The sequence below is a fragment of the Dendropsophus ebraccatus genome, chromosome 10, assembly GCF_027789765.1.
Source record: "Dendropsophus ebraccatus isolate aDenEbr1 chromosome 10, aDenEbr1.pat, whole genome shotgun sequence".
Lineage (NCBI taxonomy): Eukaryota > Metazoa > Chordata > Amphibia > Anura > Hylidae > Dendropsophus > Dendropsophus ebraccatus.
The window spans coordinates 86,088,775-86,109,781 of record NC_091463.1 but is presented as its reverse complement, the minus strand read 5'-3'; the positions used below and the strand labels follow the sequence as shown (position 1 = coordinate 86,109,781).

General features: G+C 43.5%; 2 protein-coding genes across 2 annotated transcripts; both read right to left on the bottom strand.

The window, feature by feature from the left end:
- Positions 1-6,408: 6,408 nt before the first annotated feature.
- On the bottom strand, positions 6,409-7,347 carry LOC138766487 (olfactory receptor 8G17-like). The gene has a single exon (XM_069944078.1). The coding sequence runs from the start codon at positions 7,345-7,347 to the stop codon at positions 6,409-6,411; it is 939 nt and encodes a 312-aa protein (XP_069800179.1).
- An 8,120-nt stretch (positions 7,348-15,467) lies between these two features.
- LOC138766486 (olfactory receptor 5AR1-like) lies at positions 15,468-16,055 on the bottom strand. The gene has a single exon (XM_069944076.1). It carries the CDS (start codon positions 16,053-16,055, stop codon positions 15,468-15,470), a length of 588 nt encoding a protein of 195 aa, XP_069800177.1.
- Between the last annotated feature and the right edge of the window lie 4,952 nt (positions 16,056-21,007).

Genomic DNA, 21,007 nt, shown 5'->3' with positions numbered 1-21,007 from the left:
TGGAAACTGCAGCATGGGTGTTACATGGGACTGCTGAGGCAGGAACGAGATGGAGACTGCAGCATGAGTGAGTGTTACATGGGACTGTGCATTGCCCAGAACACCCCATTATTGGCTCTACCACAGTCACCTAATGACTACGTTCTGATAAATCTTTGAGTGTTCGATTGTAGCTTGAAAATGCAGCAAACGACACTTTTCGGTCTGCGCTAAAACTCTGGCTCACAAAATGGCCCGATGTGAGTTTTTATCATGGACCGAAAAGCGTGTTTGCTGCACTAGACGATACCAGAACATAGTCACTAGCTGACGACTTCATGGGGGCCATTGCCTATCCAATAGCAGGTGTGTTGGCAGCCAGTTTGGCCAGTGAATTTGTGCCTCAGTTGCCTATTCTAGGTCAGGGTGAGTGCCTTGAGATCATTTATATTGCAGTGTTACCATTTATATTTATTTATATGTTGGTTTTAGGGATGGTCCGAACCCTCCGAGGTTCGGGTTCATATGAACCCGAACGCTCGGCATCAGATTCCCGCTGTCTGCCCGCTCCGTGCAGCGGGCGGATACAGCGGGAGTAACGCCTGGAGAACTGGGATACAGCCTATGCCTATGGCTATGGCTGTATCCCAGTTTTCCAGGCGGTCCTCCCGCTGCACGGAGCAGGCAGACAGCGGGAATCATTACCTCGGGTTCGTACGAACCCGAACCGAACTCCGTTCGGACCGTCCCTAGTTGGTTTTAATAAAACCGTTTTGATAACCGCTTGGAATTTTGCATTTATATAACCATAAAGCTGGAGATGACAATGATGGCTATATCTCATACCATGAAGCTCTATATGATGCATAACACTGTCCATCATCCATGACTGACACATTGGTTTACAATTCATAGCTGACATCCTATACCAAAGTGATGGTATTACCATTGAAGCGATCATGCTTGTTGTTTGGAAGTGGGTATCACACTTTGCACCGACTTACTCCTATCAATTACATAATCCAAGATACTGATGACTGAGAAGATATTAACCTTGAAACTGAGCAGAGGGTTAAGGACTGCTAAACATAAAAGATGGTCACATGGTTTAGAATCGCTGTCACAAGTGTTACAGGTTCAAGTAAAAACAGGGTCCATGACATCATAGCAGGGAACGTTTTAAAGGAAGACTACATTGATGGGCCTAAGCTGGTGTTAGATTCCTGCAGAGGACAGGGAGGGCGGTGGTACTTTAGCTTTATTTAAACTTTAGTGTGTCGTACACAGTCAGCATGACGCAGTGCTTTTACAACCCTGGGTAAGCTCAGGGACTCCGTTTCAGTAGCACCAGTAATGCTGCGTTTACACGTAAGGATTATCGTGCGCAATAACTATCAAATTCGAACGATAATCGTACGTGTAAACGCAGCGAACGATCAAACGACGAGCGAGGAATCGTTCATTTTGATCTTACAACATGTTCTTAAATCGTCATTCGCAAAAAATTCGCAGATCCTTCCGTGTAAACAGTCGTTCGCCGATTTCACCAATCTGTGAGATAGGCTTAAGCGATCGCAAAACGAATTTTCCGTACGATATATTGTTCCGTTTAAGCACTGATCGTTATGAAAAGAAATTGTTACTCCGACATCGTTAATCGTACGATAGGGCCAATTATCGTTTTGTGTAAACGCAGCATAAAACAGGGCCATCTCCATCCAGTAGTACTGCCAGCGGAATCTAATTAGATATAAGCCTGGTCCGTTATCTGACTATATTAGGCCAAAAACCAGACGTTGGTAACATTAGACCGAGAACATGTATGTGTGGGATTCGTGGATCAAGATAAAAGAACCAAAGATTATTTAATTCCATTAAGGGTGCACTACACAAACGATATGTGTATGTATATATACTATGGGAGATTTATCAAACATGGTGTTAAGTGAAACTGGCTCAGTTGCCCCTAGCAACCAATCAGATTCCACCTTTCATTTTCTAAAGAGTCTGTGAGGAATGTAAAGCGGAATCTGATTGGTTGCTAGGGGCAACTGGGCCAGTTTCACTTTACACCATGTTTGGTAAATCTCCCCCACTGTGTATATGTACGGAAATGCGGGCGATGGTGACAAGCAGATGAACAGTCAGTCAGATACTGGTGTAATCTATGTCCTTAAAGTGTCCCTGTCGCTTCACAAAACTTTTGACATGTCGTAGAGACATGTCAAAAGTTTTGATCGGTCAGGGTCTGAGTGTTCAGACCTGTATTGATCGGGAGAAGACCGCGCTAAACCTGCTCCTCTCCCGACTCTGTGTCACGTGATCAGTCGGGATTATAACGAAACTCAGCTGATCATGCTGATTCTCCTGATCAGACCAGGGCCGATGAAAACTTATCACATGTCTCTATGACTTGTCAAAATTTTGTGAAACGAAAGTGACACTTTAAAATGAATCTGACTGCCGTAGTTTGCGTTCAAATGCTTTGCGTCAGTAGGTTGGGGTGCCCTGTGGTGACTGGAGGCTCCGCAGCGATGTGGGGGTTTCTTTGCCAGTGTACAGGGTGACAGCTCTGCAGTACTAGCTGTCTGGTATCGCTTCGTCCTCTTAAGTTTATATATGGCCAGGGTTGGCAAATGCGCCCTGGGCTCTTCACAGATGAAAGCTGGTTCACACTGAGCACATGTGACAGAGTCTGGAGATGCCGCAGAGAGTGATCTGCCTGAAACATCCTTCAGCATGACCGGTTTGGCAGTGGGTCAGTAATGGTGTGGGGTAACGTTTCTGTGGTTCCTCCTAATGCAGGACAATGCTAGACCTCATGCGGGTGGAGTGTCAGCAGTTCCTGTAAGATGAATGCATTGAAGCTATGGACTGGCCCGGCCGTTCCCCAGACCTGAATCCTATTGTACACATCCGTGACATCATGTCTCGCTCCATCCACCATGCACCATGCACTACAGACTGTCCAGAAGTTGGCGGATGCTTTAGTCCAGGTCTGGGAGGAGATCCCTCAGGAGACCATCCGCCACCTCATCAGGAGCATGCCCTGGCGGTGTAGGGAGGTCATACAGACACGTGGAGGCCAACACAATACTCAGCCTCATTGTGACTTGGTATAAGGACATCAAAGTTCGGTCAGCCTGGAGTGTGTTTTTCCAGTTAAATTTTGTGTGTGACTCCAAATCCAGCCCTCCATTGGTTAATACATGTGATTTCCATTGATGATTTTTGTGTGATTTTGTTGTCAGCGCATTCAACTTTGTACAGAATAAAGTATTCAGTGAGAAAATTTAAATAATTCAGGATGTGTTATTTCAGTTTCCTTTTTTTTAGCAGTGTATTTAGGACTAGTAGTGTGCTATAAACGTTGTCATCTATACCTGTATATGCCCTTCCGCAAAGTGCTGTTATAAAGTACCCCTGTATGTAGGATCAGTAGTCAGCTATAGAGTGCCCTTTCATGTAGGATCAGTAGTCAGCTATAAAGTGCCCTTCTGTGTAGGATCAGTAGTCCGCTATAGAGTGCCCTTCTGTGCAGGGTCAGTAGTCAGCTATAGGGTGCCCCTGTATGTAGGATCAGTAGTGTCAGCTATAGAGTGCCCTTCCATGTATGATCAGTAGTCAGCTATAGAGTGCCCTTCCATGTATGATCAGTAGTCAGCTATAGAGTGCCCTTCTGTGTAGGATCAGTAGTCAGCTACAGAGTGCCCTTGTACAAAGGATAAGTAGTCAGCTATATAGTGCCCTTGTAGATAGGATCAGTAGTGTCAGCTATAGAGTGCCCTTGTAGATAGGATCAGTAGTCAGCTATAGAGTGCCCTTCCATGTATGATCAGTAGTCAGCTATAGAGTGCCCTTCCATGTAGGATCAGTAGTCAGCTATAGAGTGCCCTTGTACAAAGGATAAGTAGTCAGCTATAGAGTGCCCTTCCGTGTACGATCAGTAGTCAGCTATAGAGTGCCCTTCTGTGTAGGGTCAGTAGTCAGCTACAGAGTGCCCTTGTACATAGGATCAGTAGTGTCAGCTATAGAGTGCCCCTGTATGTAGGATCAGTAGTCAGCTACAGAGTGCCCTTCCATGTAGGATCAGTAGTCAACTATAGAGTTCCCTTGTACATAGGATCAGTAGTGTCAGCTATAGAGTGCCCCTGTATGTAGGATCAGTAGTCAGCTATAGAGTGCCCTTCCATGTAGGATCAGTAGTCAGCTATAGAGTGCCCTTGTACAAAGCATAAGTAGTCAGCTATAGAGTTCCCTTGTACATAGGATCAGTAGTGTCAGCTATAGAGTGCCCCTGTATGTAGGATCAGTAGTCAGCTATAGAGTGCCCTTGTACAAAGGATAAGTAGTCAGCTATAGAGTGCCCTTCTATGTACGATCAGTAGTCATCTACAGAGTGCCCTTCTATGTAGGATCAGTAGTCAGCTATAGAGTGCCCTTGTACATAGGATCAGTAGTGTTAACTATAGAGTTCCCCTGTATGTAGGATTAGTAGTCAGCTATAGAGTGCCCTTGTACGTAGCATCAGTAGTGTATGTAGGTAGGTTCAGTTGTGAATAGAGTCATAGAGTTCTTGTAGTGCCAGTAGAGTGCCCCATAACAGTATCAGCCATAGAGTGCCCATCTAAATAATATTAGTAGATTGTTTCCTCCCAGCATTTTGCTTTCAGTACCCAATAATGACAAAGTAAAAACAGAATGTTAGAAATTTATCATCATAATTTAAAAACAGCAATTGCGTATACAGTACAAAAGTATTAAGAGCTGTTACTCAGGATCTAGGTAAAGCCTCTTTGGCAGTAATTCCGGCCTCCGGTCTACTTGGCGATGAGTAGTGTTGAATGAACCTGTGAAAATGTTCGGCAATGTTATCCAAACGCTCAGCATTTGATTCACCTTGGCTGCAGAAGCTGGATGTCCCTCTAGGGAGTCCTATGGCTATTGCTGTATCCATGTTCTGGTAGGCCTAGGGCTGCCACGGGGAACCCAGGGCCGAGCGTTCAGGTTCAGATAACGGTGCCGAACTCAAACATTTTGACAGGTTTGCTCTACACTAGCTGTGAGGCCACAGCTTTATGTTTAGAGTGGGTAAAGAACCTGCAATGATGTCATCACAGGTCCTTCAGCCAGTCACTGTAACTGAGTGTGAAGAGCCCCGAGGTAAGAAGAGATCCTACCTCTCCTCCTTAGCATGGTCCAGGCAGTCCATGTAATATATTCCAGGGGAAAGCTTGTGTGCTTCAGCATGTACACATATGAGGATTCTATTTGCTGGCGGTTCATACTCTAGAACAGATCTTTGTGCTGAGAATGGGGAGAGTGGTGAGGGGAAAGAATAGATAAGACGTTAGGACTGGCACTCGAAGGGATGCTGAGGAGGTTAGGACTGCCAATGGAAGAGGTGGTGAGGAGGTCAGGGCTGCCACTTAAAGAGTTGTGCAGAAAGTCAGGACTGCCACTGGAAGAGGTGCCAAGGAAGCCAGAGCTGTCTCTGGAAGAGGTGTCGAGGAGGTCAGGACTGTCACTGGGATAGGTGCAGAGGAAATCAGTGCTGTAACTGAAAGAGTTGCTGATGGGGTCAGTGCTGCCACTAAAAAATGGTGCTGAGGGGGCATTGCTGTCACTGGAAATGGAGCTAGAGGGGGTTAGAGGCCTATTCCACGGAGCGATAATCTGCCTGATTCGGTTGATTATCGCTCAGTGGAATAGGGAGAACGATCAGCTGATCGTTGTCATCGGCTGATCATTTATTTAGGTTTAAACCTAAATAAAGGTTCAAACCTGATTTCAAAACATCATACATTACCTGTCCAGGCGCAGGTCTTCTCCTTCTCACGGTCCCATGCTGTAGCAGCTTCGGAGCGGCCTGTCTAAGCTGACCGCCGCAGACAGTGATTGGCTGAGCGGTCTGCCAGTTCAGACAGGCCGCTCTGAAGCTGCTGCTGCCGTGCGGCACTGGGAGAAGGAGAAGACCTGCGCCTGGACAGGTAATGTATGAAACTAGGGCTGCAAGGACATTACTACTGATGTCTTTGCAGCCCTCGCTAAACAATTGTTGGGCCGTGGAATAGGCCCAGTAAACTTTGTTTACATCGTTGTTCGGGCCCTGCTTGGCCCGTGGAATAGGACCCTTAGTGCTGCCATAGTAAGAGGTGCTGAGGATCAGTGCTGCTACTAGAAGGTGTACTGGGGGATTATGTGCAATGTTTGGTGGTATGGGAAGAGACGCTGATGGGTCTGTGCTGCTATTGGAAGACATATTATGTGCACTTAGAGGTGGTATTTGCTTGGAGCAGTGTGAAGCTGTGCAGTAATACATGTTTGGCCTTAGCATCAATACGGATAATCTGGTGAGGCCCGAGTAGACAATGTTTGATAAGTCCTAAACTAAACCATTTAATGTGAACAGAACAAATGACCACCAGATCATAGCAGTACTTTATTCTTCTTGATCAGATGTCTGAAGGCCATTTTGACATCTTTGTTATTCAGGCTGTAGATTAGCGGGTTTAACATGGGTGTTAATGCAGTGTAGAATAGCATCAGAAGCTTGTCCGACTCTAAAGTGAATGATCGGGAAGGTCTCATGTAGATGCAGAATAATGTGATGTAAAGGAGGGAAACAACAGTGATATGAGAGGAACACGTGTAGAAGGTTTTATGCCTTCCAGTGCTAGACTGGATCTGAAGAACGTTCTTGACGATGAAGACATAAGAAGTTAGAGTAAGTGTGAAGGGCAAGAAGCCGACGAAGATGGACATCACATAAATCAAGTGTTCCATGTTGGAGGCCTTGTAGCAAAAAAGCTTCATGATGACCAGAAGGTCACAGAAGAAGTGGTTGATTTCATTAGACTGAAAGCAATGGATGTCGTAGATAATATAGATTGCAGGGGTGACCTCAGAAAAACCAAGGATCCAAGAAGCCGAGGTCAACAAAGAACAGACCTTGCCATTCATGATGGCACTGTAACGTAGAGGGTTACACACTGCAACATATCGATCGTAACTCATAGCGGTCAAGAGCACAAACTCACAGCAGAGAAGAACAATGTAGAAATACATCTGTGCGATACAGGCTGAGAAAGAAACCGTTTTATCCCCTGTTATGTACATGACCAGTGTCTTATGCATGGTGACTGTGCTGTAACACATGTCCATGATGGAAAGCTGAGACAAGAAGTAATACATGGGAGTCCGCAACTGGTGGTCTTTGCAGATTAAAAGTAAAATTGCCGCATTTCCACTCAGACTAGCAAGATAAATGACCAAAACCAAGAGGAAGATTGGAGTTTGCAACTGAGGCAAGTCACTTATACCTTTAATTGTAAAAAATTCAACCCAAGTTTGAGTCTTATTTTCCATCGTAGGATCTGCTGATGAAATAAAAAAAATTAAGAAACCCTAAAAAAAACAAACTCATTACTATATCCTTATACCTTTGTAGGCTCTTTTAATACCACAATACCACAGTCATTGGCTGTATCCATGTTTTCCAGACAACCTTATAGCTTCATCCAACTTCAGCAGCCCCCGCTAATCAAATGCCGAACGTTAAGGTTCAGATAAACTCGAGCATGCTTGATATTCGATCAACTCTAGAAACCTATTGCACGGCCCAATGATCGTTGAGCGAGGGCTGCAGGGGCGGTCCCGGCCAGGTGATTTACGGGAGCAGAAGAGTTAATACACTTGTCGTCCTCGCTAGTTTGCCGCAGTTCTGCCACAGCTTGTGATACTGTTTTCTTACAAGAAAATATTTTAAAGGAGTGTCCCATAATGGTAAAAAAAATCAGGCAGGCGGGAGGTGTGGGAACATAACAAAGTATTCTTATTTATTTGATGTTAATATCTTAAAGCCATCGACCACCAGTAGTTTCTGCTGCTGCAACGTCACATACCCAGCTGATGGATTACCCATTGAGCCTGTGACTGGGGTGGGTGGAACACCACTGCAGTCAGTGACTGGCTGAGCGGGCAATCCATCATCTGCTCCTTGACGTTGCAGCAGAAGGAGTCGGGGCTGTGACGTACATGGGACACAACCGAAAATTACTTTCAACGGCTGTGCAGAAGACATGAGTATAGCCCTGGACACAGGCATGGGTAAGTATTCATTTTCAATTATGATCCTGCACCCCTCTGCCTGCAACAGATTATCTAAGTTCATTTTTACCCCTTTAAGGCTAAATCAACCTTCATAACTGTCTTTTTTATTGTCCCAATCCATCTAAAATGAAACTAAGCAACTTTACAAAAGACGATAAATAAAGATGTCCTACATTTTCCTTCCTATAACTTCTATGTATGGATGTGTTAAATGCAAATCAATTATTTTTTTTTTTTTTCAGAACAGACAAACCCTGTGCGGTTTGATTCCGCACTTATATTTCCCTTTAACCGCCCTTTGCTTTCTGCTAACCAGACGTACAATAACAAAAAGGAGGACATATGACTGTAAGATGAGATTGTGCAGGGTTTGTTCGTGGTATATTGCCCAGAGTATGCATTGTCTTTAAAGGGGTTATCCAGGGCTATAAAAACATGGCCACTTTTTTTTTGCTGCTCAGTTCCATTGAAGTGAATGGAGCTTAATTGCAAACTGCACCTGAACTGAGGACAAGAGTCGTGCTGTCTCTGAAAGAAATTGGCCATGTTTTTGTAGCACTGGATAACCCCTTAAAGGAGCTGTAGAAGAAGCAAAACTATAGCGAATCTGACATTCAGACCTATTTCAAAGCTGTGTCATAAAAAAGTGTATGTAGCGTTTAGTTCATAAAAATCTCATATGAGATAAACCTTCAGCTACCTGAGAGAACCTTCAGGTAGAGTCTCGTCTAGCAAGAGTACACTGTAACGTGCAGCTTCTTCTCAGTTCCTACTAAGGCTCTGCATGGCCGTAGTGACACAGGTGAATGCAAAGCATGGAATGGCAAGGGGGAGAGGTTTTGTTACCGACAGTTCCAGAATCTTGTTATTAAATAGGCTTGAAATTGCGACATAAAAAGTAAAAAAAAAAAAGACAAGTAAATAAAGTTTTCAGAAGAAAATCATACATATATGGAACAGTTAAAAAACAGCAACTACTATACAAAATATAACCCCGTCCTATCTACCTAAGAGTGTGCCATATGTTATTAGAAAGTGTTACCTGCTCTGCCAGTGCCAGGAGCGTCACTACAAAAAGCCTCCTACTATTTATTATGATAGGGTATCCTCAGAGATTACTTTTAAAGGGAACTGTATCTCTGGAGGCCGAAGCCCTGGTTGAGTAACAACCATCCAGACATGATGTAACTTGTTATTGCCACAAAGACCGAACTAACACAAATTTTTGTATAACCTTTTTTGTATAGTTATACAGGAATGGAAAACATGGATGCTTTTTCCAAAAATAGTACCACACCTGGATGTGAATGGTATTGCAGCTTAACCCCATTTACTTTAACGGGGTTGGTCACTCCCCAGGTGTTTTTTTTTTCAAGGTGACACCTTAGCATTATGATTACTTCTAGCCAGTGAGTACATTACTAATCATCCACTCCCTTGATCACTTGCCATCCAGATGTGATCCTATCCATGACACGGCGCATATGGAGGACCATATGACCCTACAATGTCACTCAGTCTCCCTCACTTCTCCGTTGCTGGTTGCTAACGCACAATGGGCCGGATTTACTAATGTTTGTTGGGTCTTTGTACATTTTTGGTTAACTTTTAGTGGACCGACACATTTACTAAAGGCGTGCGACACAATTTGTCCACCAGACAAACCATTTTTGTCCCGAAACCTGCCAAGTGGGCGTGTCATGAGTGTGTCCTTTAATACCTGCCACAACCAACAGATTTACTAAGCAAACCATCATTTTTGACAGGTTTTCTATTCTATAAACCAGCCACTTCTAGTGTGTGTGTGTGTGTGTGTGGGGATCAGGCTTTAATTTTTTCCTGTGAAAAGCCTTCCAGATTTACATAGGGCATGCTCCACATGAATAATTTTGGCGTAAAAAACGGACACAACCGACAGCATGACGGATGATTGATGGTTGTAATGCTGTGGGGTGCAGGTGGTTCCATCATTTTTTTGTTATGGTCTTATTATTACTAATTTTAGGAGAGTCTTGTGCACCCAACTAGAGATGAGCGAATACTATTAGACCTAGTAGACCGCGGTCAAATATTCGTGCTAAAATGCAGTAAAAATTCGAGTCGCCCTCCCACATCCCCTGGAGCTTTTTTCCAGCCAATAAACATGCAGGGGGTAGGGACAGGCACTAGGAGTTGGCAGGACTGTAAAAAAAAACTAACTGTGATTGGCTGAATAAAAGAATAGTGATTTCAGATTCGTGTCACTTGCTGGTTGGAACTAGAGACGGACAGACTGTAAAGCAGGGAGAGGAAGGTTTTAGGTGAAGTTAGGTAGGGAGGGACCCTCAAAAGCTCTTGTTAGGGCTGAAACTATTTTTCCAAGCTGTTGTGAGACAGGCAGTGTGTCTACACTGTATAAGCTGTTGTGAGACAGGCAGTGTATACACACACTGTATAAGCCTGTGTGAGACAGGCAGTTTGTGTACACTATAAGCTGTTGTAAGACAGGCAGTGTATACACACACTGTAGAAGCATTTGTGAGACAGGCAGTGTGTATACTGTAATTGTGGGATAATTACTTTTATCTTGCTACCACAAATTTGCGCAGTCTGCGTACAGTGAAGGCGCTGACCAGCACTTTATTTCTATTGTTGTAAAAACAATTCTATATCCGGTATATGGCTGTATACAGTGTGTGGGATAATATAGCTTTTATCTCGCCTCTAGAGATTTGCGCAGTCTGCGTCCAGTGAAGGCGTTGACCAGCTCTTTATTTCTATTGTTGTAAAAACAATTGTATATCCGGTATATGGCTGTTTACAGTGTGTGGGATATTATAGCTGTTATCCCGCCTCTAGAGATTTGCACAGTGTGCGTCCAGTGAAGGCGCTGACCAGCCCTTTATTTCTATTGTTATTGTTATTTTTGTGATTTAAATGGCTGCATGATAAATTTTCTTTTGCTTAATATTTGGCTTTCTGTCCACGCTAATATAGAGGAAATAAGTTGTCCGAGTATTTTTTCCATTATACAAAGTGGTTATATTGTGTTCGGAGTCTATAGTTGATAGTCTGTGATAGTGGCGTAATACTGAAAGTGGAGATATATATATATATATGCAGTATATATATATATATATATATATATATATATGCTATATATTCATGTGTGCAATTTACATCACTGTATAGCAATATATAACTCTGCAAACAATTTTTATTTCACAAATGTACAGAATATACAAGAAACAAACATACGCTAATATTACGCACCACCTAATACGTAGGCAAGTACCGCTAGAACAAAAGGTACACTTGTACTTTACGGTCATGTACCCAGGCATGCTTCCCCTGCTGTCCCATATGCATCCAGAGTGGTTGGCATCATTTCCTGAGGTTTTATTGGGCACTTGGTGACCTCCTAGTGGTTGAATCTTGATTTCCAAGTCCCAAGGAGGTTTCTCCCTTAGACTATAATGGGATTCGATATTCGATCGAATAGTCGAATATCGGGAGCTATTCGAATTGAATCCAATCGAATCGAATATTTCACATATTCCAAATGCGGAAGATCACCCTCTGCGGTGTCCTTATTGCTGAGGCTCCAGTCCCAGATCTGGGGGGCCTGTAAACCAGTGAAGATGTCTGCTAACCCCTGGATATAAGGAAAGAAGCTGAGGGACCAGGGGGTAGTAGATCCTTTGTGGGAGGCTGATGCTAAGGCCAGCTCCCCAAAGAGAAGAAGCATCAGGAGCTGTACCGCCATATTGATCCATGGGAGAAAGACTGTGACCACGGTCGGTTGGGATATTTGCAGTTTTTGAACGTTTCCTGTGTTCCTGGATGTTTTGTACCCTCTGTGTAGTGGAGGCCCTACTGTGGATATTGGCAACCTGGACTATGGACTGGATTCTGCCTGTGAGCTTATTGGATGGTGGACTGTGTGATACCTATTGGATTGTGTATTCCTATTGTCGGAACTGCTAACTAGGGATGGTCCGAACCGAGTTCGAACCCGAACCCTCGGTAATGATTCACGCTGCCTGCCCGCTCCGTGCAGCGGGCGGATCCAGCGGGAGGACCGCCTGGAAAACTGGGATACAGCCATAGCCATAGGCTGTATCCCAGTTTTCCAGGCGTTTCTCCAACTGTATTCGCCCGGTCCACGGAGCTGGCAGACAGAGGGAATCTGATGCCGAGCGTTCTGGTTCATACGAACCGGAAACTCGGCAGGTTCGGACCATCCCTACTGCTAATAAAGCTCTGTGCTGGTCCTCCAAAGCTCGCTCTGTTGATTGTGTGATACCAGAGGAAAACCCTGTGACAATGAATTATTAGTAAATTAGGCCCAATGTGTTCCTATTGAAGTGACTGAGGTAATGGTCACATACTAGAGATGAGCGAACCGGGTTCGCGTTCAAGTCGATCCGAACCCGAACGTTCGGTATTTGATTAGCTGGGGCTGCTGAACTTGGATAAAGCTCTAAGGTTGTCTGGAAAGCATGGATACAGCCAATGACTATATCCATGTTTTCCACATAGCCTTAGGGCTTTATCCAAGTTCGGCAGCCACCGCTAATCAAATGCCGAAAGTTCGGGTTCGGATGGACTCGAGCATGCTCCAGGTTCGCTCATCTCTATCACATACCCCTTCACACGTGACTGCCATGTCATTAATGGGATTGCATCAGGATGGCATGGAAGGCCTAGCAATCAAGGGGGCGGTTGTCAATAATGTACTCATTGGGGAAGATATCATAATGGTTTGGCAGCATGTCGCCCTGTTAAATTATCCACGTTTTAAGAATAACACCCAGAGAGCGGACAACCTCTTTATAGGGTTCATCCAGGATTCTTAAAAGCACAGCTACTTTATTATAAAACCACACCACCTTCCCTGTTGTGTTTGATATTGCAATTTAGCTGCACTCACATCAATGGAACAGCTGCCATCGTCCAGAACACTATTATGTCGTCTTCCAGCCATGAATCTTCAATCAGACACCAGGGAAGTTATTTAAAGCTAGTGTAAAGCTCAGCAACGTCTCCATAATGTCTTACATGATCCTAGGGCAACTTCTAAATGAATAAGGCAAAGATATAAAGTAGATTCTCCGGTGTGTGCAGTGGATGCAGCCAGTCTCCAGCCACCATGTCCTGAAGAACTCAAAACTAGACTAGAGGGACCAGGTGGACTTTTTCTGCTGACAATCTTCTATGCTTCGAACTAAAAATTCACCATACACAAAAGAAAACTGCAATGGATAGCTGTGATATAGAGGTCAGACATAGGCCCAGATTTATCAGCTCTCTGTCAGCGTCTGCACTTTTCAATCATTGTGACCCCATTGGAACTAATTATACACAATGAATGTGAAGGAAAGTGATTTTCTCACCAAGTAGCCACAATCTTCGGGTAATGAAACCCACTTGGCTCCAACACTACGGAGCAATATACTCACAGAGTCGACTTGACTTCAGAATTCTTTTTTATTTTTCCCCATTGGAACTACCAGCTCAGTCAGTCAGTGACTGAAGCTGTGTCCCACCACGGTCACTGATTGGATGAGAGGGCATTTATGAGTGGGGCTATGACATGATAGTAGCGGGAGCCCAGCAGGGGACCATGAGTGTGACACTTCACTGAAGGGGCGCTGCCCCCTACTTCCTGTTTTTTTTCCCTGTTGCCCATAATACCCCATTTAATTTCTACCTCTCACTAACACACACAGCCTGCTGCAGCCTTAAAGGGGTAGTGCGGCGCTAAAAAATTATTCACAGAATAACACACATTACAAAGTTATACAACTTTGTAATGTATGTTATGTCTGTGAATCGCCTCCTTCCCCGTGTCCCACCACCCCCGCCCGTGTACCCGGAAGTGTGTGGTGCATTATACATTACCTGATCCGTGTCGAGGCCCTCCGCCATCTTGTGCCAAACGTCATCTTTGGACGGACGGCCGAATCCCTGCCGCCGTCCCCCCTACGCCGCGTCACAACTGTGCTCAGCCGCGATTGGCTAAACACAGTTATGCTCAGCCAATCGCGGCTAATGACGAGTCAGAGTCAGTACATTTTTTCCAATCAAAACTAGTTTAAAGTGACACTATCACCCCCTTTTTGCATTCTGACATCTCTACACAGGTGGAAAGGGTAAATTTAGCGTTTTTCATACCTTATTTGATATCATACGTCATGGTGCTTGTTCAAGTAAAAAGTGTCCTTTTATCAACTGCAGATTGTATTAAGTGGGCGTGGCCTCGTGGCATTAGCACCACTTAGCCCCGCCCACAACTGCACAGTTGACCCCACCCCCTTGACGCCCATTGGTTGGTCGACATAAAGGGGGTGGGGTCTAGGCCTTTCGGCCAGCCAGTTCCAATGGCCGACGAGGGGGCAGGGCCAACTGTGGTGTTGTGGGCTGGGCTAAGTGACGCTAATGCCGCGAGGCCCTGCCCACTTAACACAATCTGCAGTTGATAAAAAATGACTTTTTACTTGAACAAGCACCATGATGTATGATATAAAATAAGGTATGAAAACTGCTAAATTTACCCTTTACACCTGTGTAGAGATGTCAGAATGCAAAAAGGGGATGACTGTCACCTTAAGCTCCGACTCTACAACTCCGACTCCACAGCCTTACTTTTAGACCTTTGCCTGAGGCTGGGTTCACACTACGTATATGTCAGTCAGTATTGTGGTCCTCATATTGCAACCAAAACCAGGAGTGGATTAAAAACACAGAAAGGCTCTGTCCACACAATGGTGAAATTGAGTGGGTGGCCGCCATATAACAGTAAATAACGGCCATTATTTCAATACAACAGCCGTTGTTTTAAAATACCAGCAAATATTTGCCTTTAAATGGCGGCCATCCACTCAATTTCAACATTGTGTGAACAAATCCTTTCTGTGTTTTTAATCCACTCCTGGTTTTGGTTGCAATATGAGGACCACAATACTGACTGAAATATACGTAGTGTAAACCCAGGATTTTACAGGTTTTGATACTAGTTGGAATGGGAATAGGACAACCCAAGTTTTCTCCTACGTTTCGGGTCCCATTCAGCCTCAGAGTTAAGAATCAACCATATTTTATGTGGACTTAAAAGGATAATGCACGTATGATTTAGAGATATCTATAGTAAATCGATAACGTAAACTTTTAAAGGGAATCTGTCAGCTGTATACCATACTCAGGGCTGCAGACATGGGCAGATAGGGAGGTAAAACCAATGACACCTGCTGATGGCTGCTTGAAGAAATATAAAATTATGTTTTATGTCTAAGCTAAAGAGTCATAGAGACCGGGCTGAGCTGCAGCATGCAAGCCTCCTTCCTCCCTCACCGCTGCCTGAGCTGGTTGTTGTGAACAGAAAAATTACTACATGATCAGAATAATATTTTATTCTTCTTGACCAGACGTCTGAAGGCCATTTTAACATCTTTGTTTTTCAGGCTGTAAATGAGAGGATTCAACATAGGTGTTAGTGCAGTGTAAAACAGCGTGAGAAGCTTGTCTGACTCTAAAGTGAATGACTGCGAAGGTCTCATGTAGACACAGAATATTGTGACGTAGAGGAGTAAAACAACAGTGATATGAGAAGAACACGTATAGAAGGTTTTCCACCTGCCCGTGCTGGACCGGATCTGAAAAACATTCTTGATGATGAAGACATAAGACGTTAGCGTGAGTGTAAGGGGCAGGAAGCCGATGAAGATTGACTCCACGTAAATCAAGTTTTCCATGTTGAAGGCCTTGTAGCAAAACAGCTTTATGATGACCAGAAGGTCACAGAAGAAGTGGTTGATTTCAGTTGCTTGAAAACAATTGATGTTATAGGTAACAGAAAACACTGGGACAACCATTAAAAACCCGAGGAGCCAAGAGGCTAAGATCAACAAAGAGCAGACTTTGCCATTCATAATTATATTGTATTGTAGAGGGTTACACACTGCAACGTATCGATCGTAACTCATAACGGTCAAGAGCACAAACTCACAGCAGAGGAATCCTACATAAAAACACATCTGGGCGATACAAGATGGGAGTGACACACTTTTGTCCCCCAATATATACACAGCCATTGTCTTATGCATGGTGACTGTGCTGTAACACATGTCCATGATGGAAAGCTGAGAAAGGAAGTAATACATGGGAGTCCGCAACTGGTGGTCATTACAGATTAGCAGTAAAATGGCTGAATTACCGATAAGAATTGCAAAATAAGTGACCAAAACCAAGAGGAAGATAGGGGTTTGTAGCTGAGGCAAGTCACTAATACCTTTCAGGATGAAAAACTGTGTCCAAGTTTGGTTTTTGTCTTCCATTGTATGACCTGGTGATGAAATAAGGGGTGATATAAACAAGTGTCCATGACATAATGTCCTACGAATAGGAAAAAAAAACACAAAACCCTAAAATAGCAGATTGTGTGACAAAGCCACACTTACACTACAGCTTTTTTTTTTTTAATTCTGTGTATATTGGAACCTACTATGGGGCATCCATCATAGCCATACTCAGGAGATATACACTAGGGAGGCCCCCTATATACAGCAAACCTTCTCTGTATTCTGCAAAAATAAATTGTGTAAAGATCTTTCATATTAATGGCCTTTCCTCTGGATATGTCATCATTATCAGATTGGTGGGATACAGACATCCAGCAAACCCACTGCTCAGTTGTTTCCCATGTCCCCAGTGTATAAAAAGAAATAGCAAAAAGCCAACAGCCGTGTATATTGGATAGGGGCCATGCTGGGTTACGGCAGCTCAGCTACCATTGAAGGACAATCACTAAGCAGCGTTTGGTGTTGTCGGCTCCCCACTTCCCTGCATCAATGCAACTTAGAAGTTGCTAGGTATTGGCACCCCTCCAATCTAATATTGATGACCTATCTTGAAAATAGGCCGTCAAAAAGTGTTGACTCAAAAAAACGTTTGACCTTAAGCTTAGGTTATTAATAGAGATGAGTGAAGCAGCTGGAAATTCGTGTCGCGAGCTTCGCAAATGTTTGGTCAAACTCGTTAAGATCTGCGAATCAGGAGGGGGCAGGGGGGTATAGTGCATGCTGCTCTCAGTGTACCGGTATCTCTCCCTGCCTTTTGGGGAACCCACCTCCTTGACAGGGTGGCCCCAACCGCGATGACGATCCCTTGCCTAGTATAAGTGCCCAGGAGAAAACAACAAACTGGTGAAGTGCATACAGTGTAGGTGCATAACCAAAACTATACATATATACAAATGCAAATGCAGCAATCAAAAGTATTAGGTATTACTTGTTCAAAGAATATATACCGATATTATTATGATATAGCTTGTTTCCAACGCGTTTCACCCATCGGTTTAGAACGGGATCATCAGGGAATTAATGCACTCAATCGTGTATGTCTAGTAAACCAACAAGCTGCAAACCAACATATGGATGGGGTTGGATAAAAATATAATACAATATAATATTAACTTCCCAGATAGTGTTTAGGGGTGAAGAACATACCCGGACTGGCTCTGAATAAGTTTGTATACATGCTCAAACATATAGCAGATATAGCAATATGCAATAAACACTTATGCAAAAGCACTGATATCACTCTCCAAAAACTACCGATATGGAAAATAGCGGATGTGGATAGATGGAATGGGGTAAATGTCACTATATAATGCACAGATATATAATGCACACAATATGTAGTGGACAGATGGGGAGGGGTAGATGACAATAAATAATCCACACAGGAAAGCACAGTGAGGATGATGGACCCCACTGGGTCAGACTGACATATGATGAAAGCCAGCTAGACAGCATCATGCACAGTGTATGTACGGTGTGGTAATATAGGATAACTTAGCTGTAGCTAGTAGATGAAGTGCATTATAGACATAGTACTCCCACACCACGTTAACCCCGGTCCGGTCTCCTCACCATCCTGGATAGAAGCATTGTTCCCAAACACACTCCCCTACTTATGGCATAGGATCCGCTTACTTCCGGTTATCGGCAACCACTCGAGACGTCACTTCCGGTTGGTGTCATAATACGCGGAGCGCAACCTGCGCTCCACAGAATCTATCAAAGAGGTCACTTCCGGATAATGTCATAGTGCTCTCCAGCAAAAGTCAAAACAGGTAGATTTAAAAAATATTCGCCTGTCGAATACTGGCTCATAAATAGAACTTAGACCAAAACTGGGCAAAAAATCCAAATATTCACCTAAAAATAGGCACAAAGCCCTTGATAAATTTCCCCCTTTATTTCTTCACATAAGGCATCACATTTTGAGGCACATCAACCTCTTTTTGAAGCCGGAGTGCATGTCTTTTTTGGATTGAAAAAGAGGTTTATGCGTCTCGACATGCATTGCCTTATGTGAAGAAATAAAGTATGTATTATTTTAAACACCATTGCTTTTGTGCTCCTCAAGTCTTCTATCTCCGATCCTGCAGAATCTGGCATCTATGCACATTGATTCACAAAATTATAATATATTTTAAAGTAATTTACAAAGAAAAAATAAATATATAAAACAGAGGTAAATACAGACTCAGATTATTTTTTTTTGTTTACTCTCTGGTGAATGCAGAACATGGAATAGGAGGAGGTGGATATGATGAATATAGCTAACATTATATTTCTATTGAAAAGGCATAGAACTCCAAATTACAAAATGTAAAAAAAAATGGTAGAACTAAAGGTTTCAGATGGAATTCATACAGTTATGGAACACTTAGGAAACAGCAACTACCACACAAGATATTACCCCATTATATCTACTGAAGAGTGTGCCATATAATATTAGAAAGTGTTACCTGCTCTGCCAGTGCCAAGAGCGGCACCACTATCAGCCTCCTACTATTTATTATAATAGGGTATCCTCAGAGAAGATTCTCAGAGGGGACTGTAACTCTGGAGGCCGAAGCCCTGGTTGGGTAACAATCATCCATACATGATGTAACCTGTTATTGCAACTAACACAGAAAGGTTTCTAGAACTTTTTCCTGTATCTTTCCTGTGGAGGAAGCTGTACAGGAATCAAAACCATGTGTCAGAGCAGGGAACTGGAAGACAATAGACAGGTGCAGGCCTGATGGTTGCCCCCACCCCTACTGTCCCTGGACAACCGGTCGACAGTCCCTAACTTGTATAAGTGAACCCTAAACGAAGACAAGACAGACAAAAACATCCAAAGCAAAGTCAGAAGTCAAATGACAGAAAGTAAAAATGCCTGAGAATAAATGCAGGAACAAACGCTAGGTCAAGAGGGAACTCAAGGTCTGAGGCTCTATCGCAGTCAAGGAATAGAAGCAAGTGGAGGATATTTAAGGTCCTAGCCCCAGGAGCATTCGGAGAGCCGACTGGTGGTGCTGCCCGCCAGTTAGCTGATTTAAATTATTAATAACACCTTATGCTGATCAGCAAGGGGCGTGGAAACCCTGGTCGCGGCTACATCAGCGGGAAGCACCATTGCACCCCTAGCGGCCATCCGGGCTGGTAGTCAGGGATGCTGATGTCAGAATTCCAGCCGCACACTCTGGAGGCAAAGGGAGCTGGCTGGCTCCTGACACCATTTCTACCTTTTCCTGATATAGTTCGACACCTGGATGTGAGTGGTATTGCAGCCGAACCCTTTAAGCTTTAATGACAGGCAATACCAGAACTGTGAACAAGCTAATACACACTGATTCTCTAATGCAATACTCCCACACTACCCGACTCCAGTCACAATTTGTGGATACAGAAAATTGGTTTCTCACCATTTAGCTATGATCTCATTAGGGTAACTTTTCTTCTTGTCCGGTGTTGGCATTGTGCGAATAATAACTCATGGGGTATTCATCAACCATATATTCATTTATTTACTTACAAAAAGATGCAGCATACTTAACCCTTAGAGGACCGGGCCAATTTCGTTTTTTGCATTTTCGTTTTTTTTCTCCTTGTGCTCAAAAGGCCATAGCAGTTGCATTTTTTTTTTTTACCTAGAAACCCACATGAGCCCTTATTTTTTGCGCTACTAATTGTACTTTGCATTGAAAGGCTGAATTTTTTCATAAAGTACACTGCGAAACCAGAAAAAAATTCAATGTGTGGTGAAATTGAAAAAAAAATGCCTTTCCCTTATTTGAAGAGTATTTTTTTTTTACGCCGTTCGCCCTGGGGTAAAATTGACTTGATATATGTTCCTCAAGTCGTAACGATTACAAAGATATGTAACATGTATAACTTTTATATTATCTGATGGCCTGTAAAAAATTCAAACCATTGTTAACAAATAAATGTTCCTTAAAATCGCTCCATTCCCAGGCTTATAACGCTTTTATCCTTTGGTCTATGGGGCTGTGTCAGGTGTCATTTTTTGCGCCATGATGTTTACTTTCTATCGGTACCTTGATTGCACATATGCGATTTTTTTTATCTTTTTTTCTTACAATTTTTCTGGATTTGATGTGACCAAAAATGCACAATTTTGCACTTTGGGATTTTTTTGCGCTGACGCCGTTTACCGTGCGAAATCAGGAATAGGATTAATTAATAGTTCGGGCGATTACGCATGTGGCGATGCAAAACATGTTTATTTATTTATTTTTATTTATAACATGGGAAAAGGGGGGTGATTCATACTTTTATTAGGGGAGGGGGCTTTTTATTAATAACAACACTTTTTTTTTTTACACTTATACTAGAAGCTCCCCTGGGGTTAGGGTCATTCCCCCTGGGGTTAGGGTTATTCCCCCTGGGGTTAGGTTTATTCCCCCTGGGGAACTTCTTGTATAAGCACACTGATCTTTTCTTGAGATCTATGCTGTATAGTTATACAGCATAGATCAATGAGATAGGCACTCGATTGCTTCCGGCTGCTGCAGCCGGAAGCAATCGAGTGCCGAGCCAGGATCAGCGCCATTACGGCCCAGACCACGGACCGAGCCGGA

What these genes read in the sequence shown, in the direction of transcription:
- LOC138766487 (XM_069944078.1), bottom strand. Translation starts at nt 7,347, where the DNA reads ATGGAAAATAAGACTCAAACTTGGGTTGAATTTTTTACAATTAAAGGT.
- LOC138766486 (XM_069944076.1), bottom strand. Translation starts at nt 16,055, where the DNA reads ATGAGTTACGATCGATACGTTGCAGTGTGTAACCCTCTACAATACAAT.